A 15,012-nucleotide genomic window follows, 5' to 3' on the forward strand; every position below is an offset into this window, starting at 1 on the left:
TCTGAGCACGGTGTGTGAACATGAAAACACATTTTCTAGAACTCCCCAATGGCCTAGCGCCCTTGGCTTTGTCCTTGTGAAGTGTGGAAAAATAACGGAGCCCCCAACATCTTCTTCTGTGGGTGCCTTCTCCTCAATGAGGCAAGGACTGCCCCCACCAGCAAGGAGGAGACAGGCCAGCCGTTTCCCTCCCCGCCCACCACCCTGGGACATGGCACACAGCAGGAGACACGGCACTACATGGGGTTCCAAGTTTTTTAATTTTCCCTGATTTCTTTTTTTTTGCTTTGATAACCAAATTGACAGAAAAATGACTGGAGCTGGTGGGCTCTGGGGGTTGGTTAAGAAAACTTCCCCCAAATTCCTGCTGAGGTTTTGGGTCACGGCTACCTAGGTGGAAAGCAGAGGTCAAGGGTTCATCCATATGTCCCCAGCCTGTGCCCTTGAACTTCTCTAGACGGCTGAGGAAGAGGTCAGAATACATGCCCCGTGACTGTAGACCACTGGAGAAGTCACGGTTATCCCTCAGCCCCTTAAGTTCAGAGCCGTGAAAATAAAAGGCTACGGTCCCTAATGGCCTACATTCTTAAAAAATATATAGAACACGTGCAGCTGGCTTTGGTACAAAAAAAAAAAGAGAGAGACTGGTCCTTGGGGGGTGGGGATCTGCCTTCCCTGCCCTGCCCCCCCGGAGGGCCTCTATGCCATCAGCTTCAGCAGGCCAAGGGAACAGAGCAGTGCGAGGCCGGTGGGGGGGGGGAGTGGAGGGGGAAGAGAAGAGACCAGCCGCAGCCCCACCCACAACCCTCCATGAAGGGGTCCTGCACCTGCGGCCCTCCTTGGGGACCGGTGTTGCTGGAGGGGTGTGCGGGCCAGAGGCCAGCAGCAGCCGTGGTGCGGTTAAACCTGACTGCACCCGGTAGTGTTAAAGGACAAGGCCCCTGATCCCTATGGCTTGGTTCCCGTGTCCCTGGTCCTTTAAATTTCCCCTTCCCACCCCCATAGCTAATAAACAATAAATAAATAAATTTTCCTAAAGTAGAGGGAAGAAGGCATGAAGGTTGGCATCTGTGGTGTAGCTTCTGGATGCTCCCCCTCCTCAAGGTGGTGGGGACCGTGGCCTAAATCCCTCCTCCCCTTCCCGGGCTTCCTAAAGGCCCCAGGTATCCAAGGATCCCAAGAGCTGGCAAGGACAGTCAACAGTTCTTTGCAATGATCCCTCCTCATTGGCAGAGTGGAGTCCTCCCACCCACCCTGGACTGGCCCCTTCAGTCATGTTCTTCAATGGGGCACAGGGTGGTGGGGAGGAGCCCCCTTAGCTCTCAGGAGCCACAGGCTCCCCGTCACGACTCTCCGTCTCCTCTGGGATGTCCTGCATTCGGGTGAAGTCTGAAGAGGAGACAAAGCAGAGCCAGCGATAAGGAGTGAGCAGGACATCTCTCGAGGAGCCAGCCTCTCCCCTGGGGCTGCACCTCCCACAGATGCATGCGCACTAGGGCTGCAGGGGGCTGGGAGGACAGGTCATGGCTGGAGCAAAGAATGACATGTCCACTTTGCTGCTAGACTCAGCACCCCGTGTCCCTCCCTAGTGTGACGGCAGGGCTCTCAGGGGTTGGTCAGGGCCCACGCAAGGCCCAGGCCAAGGGTTGTTGTGGATCATGGCCACTGCGAGGTTCTCACCTCGGGGACTATGGGGTGGAGATAGCCGGCTGCTTCCTTCCTCTTCACTGCCAGTGTCGGCGTCACTGCTGTCCTGCAGCCGCTCCTCGGGGCTCGCAAGCTCCTGCCTCTCTCGGTCCTCAAAGGGCCGATGGACAGAGCGAGCAGTCACAGGCAGGTCCAGGCGGTCGTGGCCTCGGCTCAGCTGGGGATGGCAGGCCATGGATTGAGCAGTGCTGGGAAGGGTGGCGGGGCCCTGCAGGTGCCTGCACTGGACCTTCTCCCAATGCATGGCTTCAGGAGCTCCAGCCTTGGCTGGTTTTGCCTAACTCCCATCTAGGTTTAATCCTCCCTTCATCAAAAATGCCCTAACTGCTCTCAGGCTCCTCAGGTCACTCCCTGGCCCTCCCACTCCCACAAGGGCCTCACCTGCGGTGGGGTGAAACTCAGGTATAGGGCGTCGCCTGCTGGGAGGCTGCGCCTCCGAGGATCCAGAGGCCTACGGGCCCAGGGCGCCTCAGGCACAAGCGGCTCTGTGTGACCCAAGGCGGCCAGCTGCCGGCGAGCCTCCTCAGCCTCCCGCTCCAGCAAAGCCCGAGCCTGCTCACTCTCGCGGAGCCGGGCTTCCAGGCTGCCGGCCTCAGTGGCCCGCTCTTCGCCCAGCCGCCGGCAGCGCCGCAGCTCCTCCTGCAGCAACGCATGTTGCCGCTGCAGGAGTGCCAGTTCTGTGGCCTGTTTCTCAGGGGCCACGGGGCCAGCCCCAGCCCTACAGGCCTCCCCGTCCCGGGAGTTGGCTCGAGTCAGCTTCTCCCGGCGTTCAGGACCCTCGGGGAACCGCGCTTCCATTAGAGTGTCTTGCTGGGCCACGGCCGCCTGGGAGAGGGAAAGGAATGGGTTCCCAAGGGTATACCAGAACCAGAACCCTGTTTTCTCTCTGCCTCCTCCTCCCACCCCCCCAGGGGTCTGAGATGGCATTCCTGCAGAGCAGGGCAGGAGGGACCACCTGGGCCTGCTAGTGTGACTAGGCCTGGCTCTTCCCCCAGCCCCACTGACCTGGAGGCCGTGCAGAAGTCCATAGAGGTTGACCAGGCGCTGTAACACCTCCTGAGAACAAAAAAGGGGGTGGGGACAAGGCCCAAGTTTCAGGCCAGTTGGGGGGGGGTTACAGCATCTGGAGAGACCTTTGAATTCTCCCCCACACCCCAACACCCCAACTTCACCAAGGCCACCTGCCCTTCAGTCTCCTGTCCATTCTGTCTCACCTCCTGGGGCGCCCTCAGCTGGTTTCCATTCCGGTCCTACAGGAAGGGTAAGCAGAGGTCAGCAGGTGCACAAGTCCCTCTGCCCCCCGCTGCCTCCCTTATCCGCCCTGGCGCCTCTCAAGGACTCACCTTCTGGCTGGAGTCAGAGTCTGCTCTGCAGAGCTCAATGGAACCATTGAAGGTTCGGGCCTCACCGTCTGAAGCGAAGGGGACACAGACAGGCCGGCTCAGCTTCTGGAGATCCCAACACCTGCCCCCTCAATCTCTGGTGCCACCCCTTGCTCCTCAGCCCCCACCAGCCCCCTCAGTGCCCTGCCCTGTCACTCACTGGCAGTGACCCCAGGGCTCGTGTTACCACCGCTGTCTGCTTCCAAGGGCAGGGGCGGTTCTCGAGGTGTCCAGAGCTGCTCCCCTCCAGGTCCCACCAGCAGGTCCTTCAGGCCCTCCACTGAGAGGACAGGGGATGTGGTGAGAGCGGCAGGGACACTGAACTCCACGGGGTGCCATTCACCCACCCACCATACATGGGCACACTTGGGTATCTATCGAAGGTGCCACTACACAGCCCCCTGAAGATGACCATAGGCAGCATGACAAGTGTCACACAGTGCCAGGGACTGGATCTCCTCCCTCTGTCTGCCCCCAGGAATGGACACTCCTGTTGAGCACTGACAGACTCAGGGATTGACAAGTGCTCGTCTGTGTCCAGCTCTGGGCCAGTGAGCATGCAAGCCTGGATCTGTCCCCGGGAGCTCTCTCACCCTCTCGGATGGCATCCTGCAGCAGCCGCTCGCCGCGAGGGGACTCAAGAGACTCGGAGCGGAAGAGGCCCCTGGGCAGGGTGGGCAGGGGCATGCCACCGCCACCATCCTCCTCTGCCTGAAAATGTGTCATTTCAGCAAACAGCCCAACTTTCTCTTGCAACAGCTCCACCAGAGCCCGGTCCTTCTGTTGCAGCTCCACTGTGAAAAGGACAGATGTGTGTCAGGGCCATGACACAGCAAGCTAAGCCTTCGCCTGCAGTCCTGGCATTCCCTATGAGCGCCAATTTGACTCTCAGCTGTTCTACTTCCCATCCAGCTCCCCATTAATCTGCCTGGGAAAGCAGCGGAGGATGGCCCAAGTGCTTGGGCTCCTGCTACCCACATGGGAGACCCGGATGAAGCTGCTGATGCCAGGGTTCACCTGCTGCCTCCCAAGTTCACAGCATAGAAAATCTGGAATGGAGGCAGAGCTGGGACTTTAATCCAAGCACTTGGATGAGAGGCAGGCATCTTAAGAAATTCAAACCTCAAGAGTGTGATGGGCAGAGCCGGGGAGAGATGCGATACTCATTGGTTCCAATAGAGGTCGGGGCTCAGAAGAGAACCAACCCAGGGGTTAAAACCATCAGCTGATCGGAGTGATGGACGGTGGCGGGCACTGTGCTTACTAGTAGTACATGTAGGAGCCTGGACTGGGAATGCCTCAAAGTTTTTTTTAGGGGGATTCCCCTGAACAAAATGGAGGAATCAAAGCATTAATCAAAAAAAGATGGAAAATGGAGTAGATGAATCAACCACCTCAGCTTTATGCTTGCAGCGGAAAACTGGACAAGGGGAAACCCTAAGACGGACTATGTCAATCAGTGGACTCTGCACCAGCCTCATCATACGTGGACTGTTGCTGATGATATGTTGGTGCTTCTAATTGATCGAGGTGACGCTCTGCTGGCTCTGTCTACAAACCTGAGAGGGCCTCCCTAAGAGGCGGTTGAACTTGAACTGGACAAGTGGGATGCTGGACTCTGTATAGTGTAAACTTTTAATTAGGGAATCTCAACGGAACTTGAGCTGTGGTTATGCATCAAGGTGGAGGAATTCATGATGGGGGAAGGGTTTGGGGTGAAGGGGGGGGAATCCCAGTACCTATGAAATTGTGTCATGTAATGCAATGTAATTAATGAATAAATGAATATTTAAAAAAAAAAAAGGCAAAAAAAAAAAAAAAAAAAAAGAAAGAGCAACAACAACAAAAAAAAAAAAAAAAAAAAAAAAGAAATTCAAACCTCTAGTTCAAACTAACTAGTTCCATCCAGCACCTAGTTTAACTTGCATTTATTTAGACTCTGCTGTGTTACTCAATTCTGACCAGTGGATGTAAGGTGCTTCCAGATCTCCCCTTAAAATGGGATTTGGTGCCATGCTGGGCGCCAGTTCATAACCCGGGTGCTCCATTTTCCATCCAGCTACCTGCTTATGGCCTGGGAAGCAGTCGAGGACAACCCAAACCCTTGGGACCCTGCACCCATGTGGGAGACCCAGAAGCTTTCAGCATCGGATTGGCTCAGCTCTGGCCGTTGCGGCCACTTGGGGAATGAATTAGCAGATGAAGATCTTCCTTTCTATATGTCTGACTTTCCAATAAAAATAAAATCTTTAAAAAAAAATCTGATCTGCCTTTCCTATACAAATAAATAAGCCCTAAGAAGAAAAAATAAATGAGCCATTAGCTCTCCTTGTTCCTTTACTTCTCCTGGTGAGCTGGGATGCAGATGTGACAGTGAGAACTTGAGCAGCCACTCTCAAAGATGGACCACAAAGATGGAAGACTGACGGGCGGAGACACAGAGAGAGACTTTTCCATGGACTGACTCACTTCCTAAATGTCCCCAACAGCTGGGGCTAAGCCAGGCTGAAGCCCTGGAGCCTGGAACTCCACGCAGGGCTCCCATGTGAGGCAGGACACCTAATGACTTGAGCCCTTGATACTGTTTCCCAGGGCCTCTGCTAGCAGAAAGCCGGAGTCTGGAAAGGAGCGGAATCAAGGCCAGTCCTCCGTGATGGGATGTGGGCATCCCTATGCTGAGTGTAACGTATTCTGTGACATGGCTATATCACAAATTGCTTCGTGAGCTTCTAGGTGGCAAACTTACTCTTGATTCGCCGCAGGTAAGCCTCATCTTCCGTCTCAATCAGGGGGAAGTCCTCCCTGGATGGGCACCTGGAGAGGGCACAGGCCGGGCGGAGGTAAGGGACAGAGTGAGGCTTCAGATGAGGGATCAGCTCCCAGGATCCTTTGCAATACATTCTGTTCACCCCCACCCCTTTCTGGGGACACCCTGGCTTCGCTTGCTCTCTTTTTCCTTTCCTTTCCTCAGGGCACATTCTCTACGTTTACTGACAGGCACCTCTATGAAGGCCACCTGGGAGAGTGGCATGGAGCTCAACGTTAAGTCCAGGCTTTGGCAAGGCTGATGGTTCCACCATTTACCTGGTGATGGCCTCTCCATCTCATCAGAAAAGGGAGATGACTAACCTACTCCTGGGCACTTTTGTTAGAATGAAATGAAAGGCTGTGGAGCTCTGGCCAGCCGCTACAGAAGGCTCATCAACACATAGCTAGTCTTCCCCGGTGGCAAGTGCCAGCACTACTAATAGAGCGACCCCTGCAGGGGGAGGAGCCTGTCACTGGGGCAACAGGTGTTTCAAATTCACTTTCCTGGAACAGATCATCTCACACTTTAGAGTTCTGAAAAACTTGCTCCTAAGCCTCAACAGCCAAAAAAACACCTAAACTGCACCAGTAAAAACCAAAATATCATCCAAAAAATTAAAAAACAGGTTTACACATTTAAGAATCCAATCCCTGAAAGCGTAAAAGAAATTAAAACATCCTCATTAGCGGACTCTGGGCATTGGCTCTGAGAACGCAGAGATTCATCCTTGTCTGCCCTGACTTTAGACACGCAGCTGACTGGCTCAGGGCAAACACGCACACGAGGACTTGTGACTGAGCACTGCGTTTGCTTGTGGCTCTCAGAGTCGGTGTTGCTGTGTTCATTAGTGCCTCCTTGATTCATCACCAGAAAATACATGGAAAGTGCTATGCAAGTGTAAGAGCAACAGCCTGCCTGCACACCGAGATGGGAATATAGCCGGCCAAACTATACCACCAGCAAGCAGTTAGCTACGCCATTGGATGCCACCTCAGTCTTCTACGCTGCTTCTCCACTCGTGCTACATGGGGAAGGCACTTAGGGCTGTGGGCAGACAAACCGTGACTCTCTAAGACATGGGGTGTGGCTGACCTTCCCTGTGCTGGGCCACCTGGCCTGCCCTGGTGCGCAGGTGCATGCGTGTACACACATACACACTCACACGCACACACACACTCACACACGGACACTCTGCTGAATGACGCGGATCCAGGTGCTGCGGTCCTCCCGGGACGCCGTGTGCACCTCATACATCTCGGGCGGGGCAGCGCTGATGAGAAACATGCCCTTCTCTTGGTTGGCAATGTCCCGGACAATCAGGTTCTGCAGCGACACCACTGAGGACTTGTCCTGCCAGGCCAACAAGAGGAGTGGGGTGAGACTGGGGACTCTTGACCCTCAGGGGACTGTAGTCTCCAAGCCTTTGGTAGAGCCCACAGGCTTGCAGTCACTGTGGGGCATTGAAGAGAAGAGCCCAGTTTTGGGGCTGCTGAGGGGTAAGCTGTGTGCGTGACCTTACACAGCTGGCCTAACAATCGACTTGACTCGCCATGTGCAAGCTGGCGGTGAGGACAGGCCTTTCTCACAGGTACACACATGCATGGCAGTGACATCTGCTAGCTAATCTGCTTGTTATCACAGTGCCACACATCTTGCCCACAGTGTCCGTGGGAGCCTAACTCCAGGACTCATGGAACACTGACTCCGCAGCCGCTGGAGCCCCTTATACCAAGAGGGGGTGCGTCTTCCTGGGATGCTATGACATCACGCATTGATTGCTTGGAATCCACAACACAGTGCACACAACATGAGGACGGTGGTCACACTGCGGTACTCAGTGATCTACATGAGCAATGTCGGCACACACTCAGCAGACACTGCTCCAGCTGCTTCCTTCTCCAAAGCTGGCTAGCTGACTATGGAGGAGTTCTGTTGACTGAGGGCTGTTGCGAGCTTGGGGGGAAGAGATAGGGGGTGGAGGGGGCCTCAGGGAACAGATGTCTCACCAGGGCAGGGAAGATGTACTTCTGGTCCTTCTCCTGGAGAAACACCAGCACATCCGTCATCAGCAGCATCAGCACATCTGGCAGAGGAGGGGGCGGGGTAACGGTCAGCCCCAAGGGTGCAGGGTGGCCAGCTACTGTGAGCGGCTTCAACCCCTGCCTCCCCGTCTCACTCTGTCCACTCCTTTCTCCACCTTTTTTAGGGTTCTTCATCTCTTTTCTTTTTTTTAGATTTAGTATAAGACAGTGACAGAGAAAGTGAAAGAGGTCTTCCATCTGCTGGTTCACTTTCCAAATGGCTGCAAAGGCCAAGGTTGGGCCAGGCTGAAGCCAGGAATCCACAACTCCATCCAGGTCCCCCATGTGGGGCACAGAGGCTCAAGTATACAGACCATCAGCCACGGCCTTTCCAGACACATTAGCCTGATCATCTCCCTATTCCTTTTCCCCTCCTTATCTACTGATGATCTGTAACAGAGTTCACGTGTCTCACATATGCAGTTTTAAGAATAGAATGGCTAAATTCTCGCCTTGCATGCGCCAGGATTCCAAATGGACACTGCTTCGTGTCCCGGCTGCTCCACTTCCCATCCAGCTCCCTGCTTGTGGCTTGGGAAAGTAGTGGAGGATGACCCAAAGCCTTGGGGCCCCGCACCCATGTGGAAGACCAGGAAAAAGCTCCTGGTTCCTGGCTTTAGATTGGCTTAGATCCAGCCATTGTGGCCATTTGGGGAGTAAAACAGTGTAAGGAAGATCTTTCTGTCTCTCCTCTCTGTATATCTGCTTTTCCAATAAAAATAAGTAAATCTTTATACATATATGTATATAATCAGGTGCTGGCATGGTAGTAGCAAACTAATCCTCCACCTCCAGCACCGACATCCCTTATGTAAGGCACTACTAGTTTGAGTTCCAGCTGCTCTACTTCCAATCCAGCTTGGTGCTAATGGACTGGAAAAGCAGCAGAAGATGGCTCAAATCCTTACACCTCTGCTCCCACATGGGAGGCCCAGAGGAAGCTCCTGGTTCCTGGCTTTGGATCAGCTCAGCTCTGGCCATGGCTGCCATTTGGGAAGTCAACCAGCAGACGGAAGACCTTCCCTGTCTCTACTTCTCTCTCTGTAAAATCTACCTTTGAAATACAAAAATATATGTGTGTATATAAATTTTAAAGATTTATTTATTTTTATTGGAAAGTCAGATATACAGAGGAAGATCTTCTGTCTGATGATTCACTCCCCAAGAGGCTGTAATGGCAGGAGCTGAGCCAATCCAAAGTCAGGAGCTTCTTCCGGGTCTCCCATGTGGGTGCAAGGTCCCAAGGCTTTGGGCCATCCTTGATTGCTTTCCCAGACCACAAGCAGGGAGCTGGATGGCAAGTGGGGCATCTGGGACACAAACTGGTGCCCGGATGGGATTTGGGCACATTCAAGGCGAGGACTTTAGTTACTAGGCTACTGCACCAGGCCCAGTATATACATATATACATTATTTATATTTATAACATATATATATATATATATTATTTTTTTTTAATCAAGTGATTCAAGTTTCACTCAGTGCCTTTGGAGAAAACCCTCCTCTCATGACTGCTTCCAGTTTCCTAAGTTAGAGGCCACGGACACTAATAAAGTCCACCATGGGGCTGTGGGGTTCTGTAGTGAGAATGGCTTTAGATATCAGTAGGAAACACATGTGACTCTACGAGAAGGCTCCAGACTGCACCAGACATGGTGGGAATTCACAGAGCAAGGCCCTCAACTCCAGGCCTTACGCCTACCCGAGGCCAGACCCAACTGGGTGTCTGACTTAGAATCCACATCCCTGCGTGGCGCCTCTCCCCACCTCCACTTACTCCCAGCAAGCCCCTGCTGTGGCTCCTTTCCTGCTCCCCACTCCCCCACCCAAGGAGTTCTCAGAGTCCCCCAGGGTCCTGTGTTGCTATGACTAAGGGAGGCGACCAAGGTCAATTATCAAAGACTCCCTGTCATCCATCTGGAAAGGTCACCATCACCCCGCGCCCTCGGTGGAAGGGGGGGTTTGCTGAACTGTGTGGGCCCACGGCAGGGAAGGGCTTTTGCTAAATGCTTCAGAAATATAGCTCTCCCGCCTTGCTATTTTTAACACCCCCCCTGGTTTATATTCTTAGCTGCTGCGTGGGAGGGATGGGAAGGAGAGAAAGGGGATGGAGGAGAAAGAGGCTGGTGGGGACTGGTAAAATCAATCCCCACACTGCCGGCAGCAGGGACTCCGGGACATGGTGCCCAGGCCACCATCCTTCACTTCCAGCACTCGTTCCTCACCCCCATGGCACTGAACCTGCTGCGTTCTGGCCCTGCTTTAGGTAGGAAAACCTTTGCCAGCGCTGTCCAACTCTGTACTTCCCAGGTCTTCAACATGCTTCCTCTGTACCTGCTCTTCCTTCCCCACTTCTCTCCCTCCTCTGGACCCCATCCCTCTACCCCACCAAATTTCCAGAGTTCCTGCTCCTTCCTCAGTCCTAGTGGCCTTAGAGTTTGTCTTCTTCATCAGAACTTGCAGCACTTTGGGCAAGCTGGAGCCCGAGAAAGGCATCCACACAGTGAAGAAGCCTGGCTGGAGTCCCTGAGGTTGAAGGCAGGATTCACACTTTGCTGCGTGAGCAGATACCTCGCTTCCTGCCCCGCCCCACCAGCCTGGCCCTCAGATGGGGCCACCTCTGGGGGAATTCCCACTGGCTGAGTGGCATGCACTTTCCACTTCCTCTTTCTTGCTCTCTTGCCTGCCAGCGCCCTCTCACCTTTGAAGCGGCCAGTGGCCGTCTTCCACAGCAGGCAGCCGTCATGAATGAGCTTGCGCCTCAGAAGCTCCTCCCGGCCGAAGGGGCCCTTGCCTGGCACGGGGGCCTGGGCACGAGGGTCCATGCGGTTGTAGATCTCCTGCAGGCGGGCCCCCTTTTCCAGCTCATGCACGTCCTGGTCCACGTTGGAGAGCAGCTCCTTCACCAGCCCCAGCGCTGTGGTCAGGTCTTGGCGCTCCTCCTCCATCCCTGGCATAGCAGGTGGGAGGGGGGCAGCTCAGCCAGTTTCACTTCAGCCCTAGCTCCCAGCAGTAAGGCTGGAGGCTGCCCAGAGGGCCACCCCTACCTTCCCTGGGTCACCTCACCGTGAGAATGCTGCAGGATGCGGCTGATGAGCACCGGGTACTTGGTGATCCGCTGAGTCACCAGGAGGATACACTCCTGCACCCCATGCCGCTTTAGCACTGCTGAGCGGGTCACTTTCTACAAGAAAAGGGCAGGGTTCAGGGCTGTGGGAAGAGGGCAAGAGACACCAGACACCTAAGCTCTAGGGACTGGGCTGTGAAAATGGGGATCAACCAAAGGAGTGGAAAGTGCCTGGGAAGCAGCCACCAGGCCATGTGCTGCCAGCAGCAGCAGCAGCAGCAGCGAGGGCTGCCTGCTGACAGCATGCACAAAAATATGAGTGAATGTGGCTCCTGAGCTAGCTTCTTGCACCCAGGAGGCCAGGGTTGGGTTTGGGAAGGCCAGCTCACCCGGATAAACTGCTGGAAGCGCTTGTCCCGGGCGTACAGCTCCTTATAGAGCTTCAAGGCCTTGGTGTGGCGGCTGCAGAACTCCGAGTAGGTCTTCCGCATCTGTTCTGCGCTAGGCCCAGAGAACTGGACCCCAGGGGGAGGGTGGGGCTGCATCAGCATCTCTCCCCTCCTCACCCTGTGCACACACACACACACACACATGCATGCCATGCCCCGTCCTCACTCAGACACATGCCTCTTCAGCTGGCCCCAGTCTCCTAGAGTCTGGTGGGAGGTAAGAAATGTCCTCGCCAGGCAGGCACACATCCCTTCCAGGGAACTTTTCCCACCTGGCTGATGAGCAGGTCCCCCAAACGATGAATGACAAAGTTGCGGGTGCTCCCGGGACACAGGGCCTGGCGGCGGCGCTCCAACAGCTGACTGAGAAAGCGTGTGTGGATGTCACTGAGCTCGTCCACACAGGGGAATAGGCCCTGGACGACACCGGGTTCCAGCTGCAGTTCTTCCAGCATCCCCGTGCGGAAAAGGCGAGTCATGATCTTCAGCGTCCTCACGTGGTGCAGCTCCGTCTGGATCAGCTCTGTGGGCACAGCCGGACATCTGGCTTTCACCCTGGCTTGGATGGCCATTATGGCTGGGGCTGCAAGGCTAAAGACCCTCAGGACGCCCACGGGAGGACTCCAAGGCCCCTTCCTGGCTGCCATACTACATTACTAGGTTTTAGGTCATTTTTTTTTTTTTAAAGTTTTGGCAGCACAAGCTGTTAGCTGTTTCAGGGAAAGGAACAGGGGACTTTCAAATGTCAGGCTTCCCCTGGTTTCCAGCATGGTGTTGGACATGGCACAGGCAGAGTCAGGACTGAGGATGAGGGCTGGTGTTGTGACGTTAACAGGTTAGGCTGCCTCCACCTGCAAGCCGGCATCCCACATAGATGCCAGTTTGAGTCCCAGCTGTGCCACTTCCAACCCAAATCCCTGCTACTATGCCTGGGAAAGCAGTAAAGGATGAATGTTCAAGTGTGTGGGCCCCTGGACCCTTGTGAGACCTGGCTCAAACTCCTGGCTCTGGCATGATCCAGTCCTAATCATTGAAGCTTTTTAGAGAGTGAACCAAAAGATTGAAGCTCTGTCACTCTGCCTTTTGAATAAATAACTCAAAAAAAGAAAAAAAAGCATCAAGTTGAGGCCAAGGACAAAGATGGGGTCTTGGAGACCAATAGCACCCAGTGGTGAAGGCCTAGTAGGCATGTGTGGGATGGCAGCAGTGTGGCGACCAATAGGAAAACAGGGAAAGGGTCCTGGGATGGGGGTGGGCAGACAGGACACTGGCTGATGGCAGCAGTGAAAGTGGAGGGGAGGAGAGGGACTTGGCTCACCATAGATGACATCCTGCTGTTTCATCACCTCCTTCTTATGCTGCTGCAAGAAGCTGCCATCCACGGCCAAGCTCCAGGAGTCGGCAGCAAAATCCTTCTCGTCCATCTCGAAGTCACTCATCAGCTCATTGTAGATCACCTCTGCACCTGTACGTTGAGTCAGGTAGCCCCTTAGAGCCGCATACCCTTGCTGGGACCCTACCCGGGCCTGTCTGCTCCTCACCGGGCCCACCCACCTTCGTCAATGAGGGATTCCACTGACAACGTCCGGTTCCGCATGTTGAGGGAGTCCGTGGACTGAGACAAGATGCGGCGAAGCCCCAGGGGGGACTCATCATTGAAATGGCTGAAGGAATTAGGAGGCTGTTGGCATTACCAGCTCGGGCAAGAGCATTCCCTCCCGGCTAGGAGTGCCATGGACAGGATTCCAGAGGCAGCAGGCAGGTGCCCCTCCACCTCCTTCCCTGTGTGTCTATAATGTAGATGGAGAAGGCTCACCCAGCTCCCCAACCCCCGGGGCAGCTCCATTCCCAATTTCCCCAAGCAGGCACTCACCCAGCGATGTTGGTAGTGGAGACACTCTTGGCTAGAGACAGGGAGGAGCGGCCACGGCGGGAACCCAGGAGAGACTGCCGGAAGCTGTCAGAGGGGTAGATGGCAGAGCTTGGCCGCTCCCGGAGGGTGGCTGGGGGCAGAGAGAGCAAGAGGGCAAATGGTAAAGTCTGTTCCTGCCTGCCCAGGATCCATCTGGTCTCCTGGTCTCCTAGGCTCCCATGCAATGGAGACAACAGGAATGATGCGGTCACCTTCAGCACTCCCCAAGAGCCTTGCTTCATCTCTTTCCAGGGACAACACTGTGAGCAAAGTGAAGCTCAAAAAGGCTAAGAGGGAGGCCAGCATGCTGGTGCAGCAAGCTAATCCTCCACCCAGTGGCGTCAGCATCCCATATGGGCACCAATTCATGTCCTGGCTGCTCCACCTCCCTGCTTATGACTTGGGAAAGCAGCGGAGGATGGCCCAAAGCCTTGAGACCCTGAACCCCTGGGGAGACCTAAAAGAAGCTCCTGATCAAAGGAAAGGAAGATGACAGAGAAGCTCAGGCTGTTACTGAGCAGGGACTGGGGGGGTTCCTCTGTTAAAACGCTGCCACCTAAGCTCCCCAGCCGCAGCACAACTGGTTACAGCAGCATAAGGTGCAGGGGACAGGCTGTCCCCAAGCCTCACCCCCATTTCAGCTCTTCTGTCCCAGGCTCTAAGCCACAAAGTCTGAATCAGCCCTTGTGTTCCCCCTCCCCTTTCTCAGCTTCCAAAGAAGGGGGTGGTGTGTCCAGGAATGACCTCAGGGAGGCAGCAGAACCCATGAGGTGAGCGGCCAGGGCCACTCCAGGGGTCTTCCAGAGGACAGAGCCCAGCAACTCCTTTACTTACTCTTACTGCGGAGAGACACAGACTGCAAGGCCGTGTTGTTCTTCAGCAAGGCGGCTTTCTGTTGCTGTGCGGCAGGGAGCGAGAGAGAGACACCAAGAGCAGCTGTCACCCAAGGGTCTCCCCCACAGGTCTGGGGCAGCAGATGGGTGGCTGGTCCTGCCAGAAGGTGCTGGCACTGTGGCTGGGGGTTATCAGATGGCCAGGTCCAATGCTGTGGGGACTACATCTGTAAGCCGGAAGTCTGGCAAACAATGGGGGCTGAGGCCTGAGATTGAAGGTCTGGGCTGTCCCAGGGTAAGGAGGGGAGCTTGAGGCACACAGGGTAGGGAATGAATGGGAAAGGCATGGAGAGGGCACCGCACATTCCTGACCCTCTCCCCCAGCCCGGTGGCCTCCGTGCCATCTCACCTTCTGCTTGACCTTGGTACAGTTGGCCAGGGTGTCTTTACAGCGGTTGTGGATAGTCACATTGCAGGCTGGGAGGGTGGGTAGAGAGGGTAAAGGGGGGTCGGGTGGCACAGGACAGGACACACCCACACGCAGGCACCCTGTCTCCCCACCCACACACCCCCCCCCCCCAGAGATTTGGCCCCCCACCCCCACCCCTCTCCTGCAAGTTGGAAATGAAGTGAGAAAGGGTATGGATGTTTAGGGAAATCAAGCCAGCAAGAGTGGTAGACCATCGGGACCCAAACATGGTGTGAGGGGTGGTCTAGAGGAAAGTCGGGCTGCTAGTGTCAAGAGACCAGCTTGGGAAGCGCAAAGGTGGCT

At 55.1% G+C, this 15,012-nt stretch overlaps 1 protein-coding gene across 7 annotated transcripts in view; it reads right to left on the reverse strand.

The window, feature by feature from the left end:
* Window positions 1-1,191: 1,191 nt before the first annotated feature.
* ARHGEF2 (Rho/Rac guanine nucleotide exchange factor 2) overlaps window positions 1,192-15,012 on the reverse strand; it is a 40,062-nt gene continuing 26,241 nt past the window's right edge. For 6 of the 7 annotated variants that reach the window (XM_058660418.1, XM_058660417.1, XM_058660419.1 and 3 more), the window contains 20 exons: window positions 14,650-14,717; window positions 14,242-14,305; window positions 13,369-13,498; window positions 13,050-13,159; window positions 12,814-12,960; window positions 11,768-12,018; window positions 11,436-11,561; window positions 11,046-11,163; window positions 10,681-10,929; window positions 7,905-7,981; window positions 7,079-7,248; window positions 5,836-5,903; window positions 3,683-3,883; window positions 3,250-3,369; window positions 3,051-3,118; window positions 2,922-2,957; window positions 2,713-2,763; window positions 2,089-2,532; window positions 1,681-1,864; window positions 1,192-1,389 (listed from right to left, as the gene is read on the reverse strand). In XM_058660418.1, the coding sequence (XP_058516401.1) occupies window positions 1,316-1,389; window positions 1,681-1,864; window positions 2,089-2,532; window positions 2,713-2,763; window positions 2,922-2,957; window positions 3,051-3,118; window positions 3,250-3,369; window positions 3,683-3,883; window positions 5,836-5,903; window positions 7,079-7,248; window positions 7,905-7,981; window positions 10,681-10,929; window positions 11,046-11,163; window positions 11,436-11,561; window positions 11,768-12,018; window positions 12,814-12,960; window positions 13,050-13,159; window positions 13,369-13,498; window positions 14,242-14,305; window positions 14,650-14,717 (2,756 nt within the window). In that variant the 3' untranslated portion in view covers window positions 1,192-1,315. The remainder of the gene's footprint in view (window positions 1,390-1,680; window positions 1,865-2,088; window positions 2,533-2,712; window positions 2,764-2,921; window positions 2,958-3,050; window positions 3,119-3,249; window positions 3,370-3,682; window positions 3,884-5,835; window positions 5,904-7,078; window positions 7,249-7,904; window positions 7,982-10,680; window positions 10,930-11,045; window positions 11,164-11,435; window positions 11,562-11,767; window positions 12,019-12,813; window positions 12,961-13,049; window positions 13,160-13,368; window positions 13,499-14,241; window positions 14,306-14,649; window positions 14,718-15,012) is intronic. The other variant, XM_058660420.1, reaches the window with a different exon arrangement.

The sequence above is a fragment of the Ochotona princeps genome, chromosome 2, assembly GCF_030435755.1.
Source record: "Ochotona princeps isolate mOchPri1 chromosome 2, mOchPri1.hap1, whole genome shotgun sequence".
Lineage (NCBI taxonomy): Eukaryota > Metazoa > Chordata > Mammalia > Lagomorpha > Ochotonidae > Ochotona > Ochotona princeps.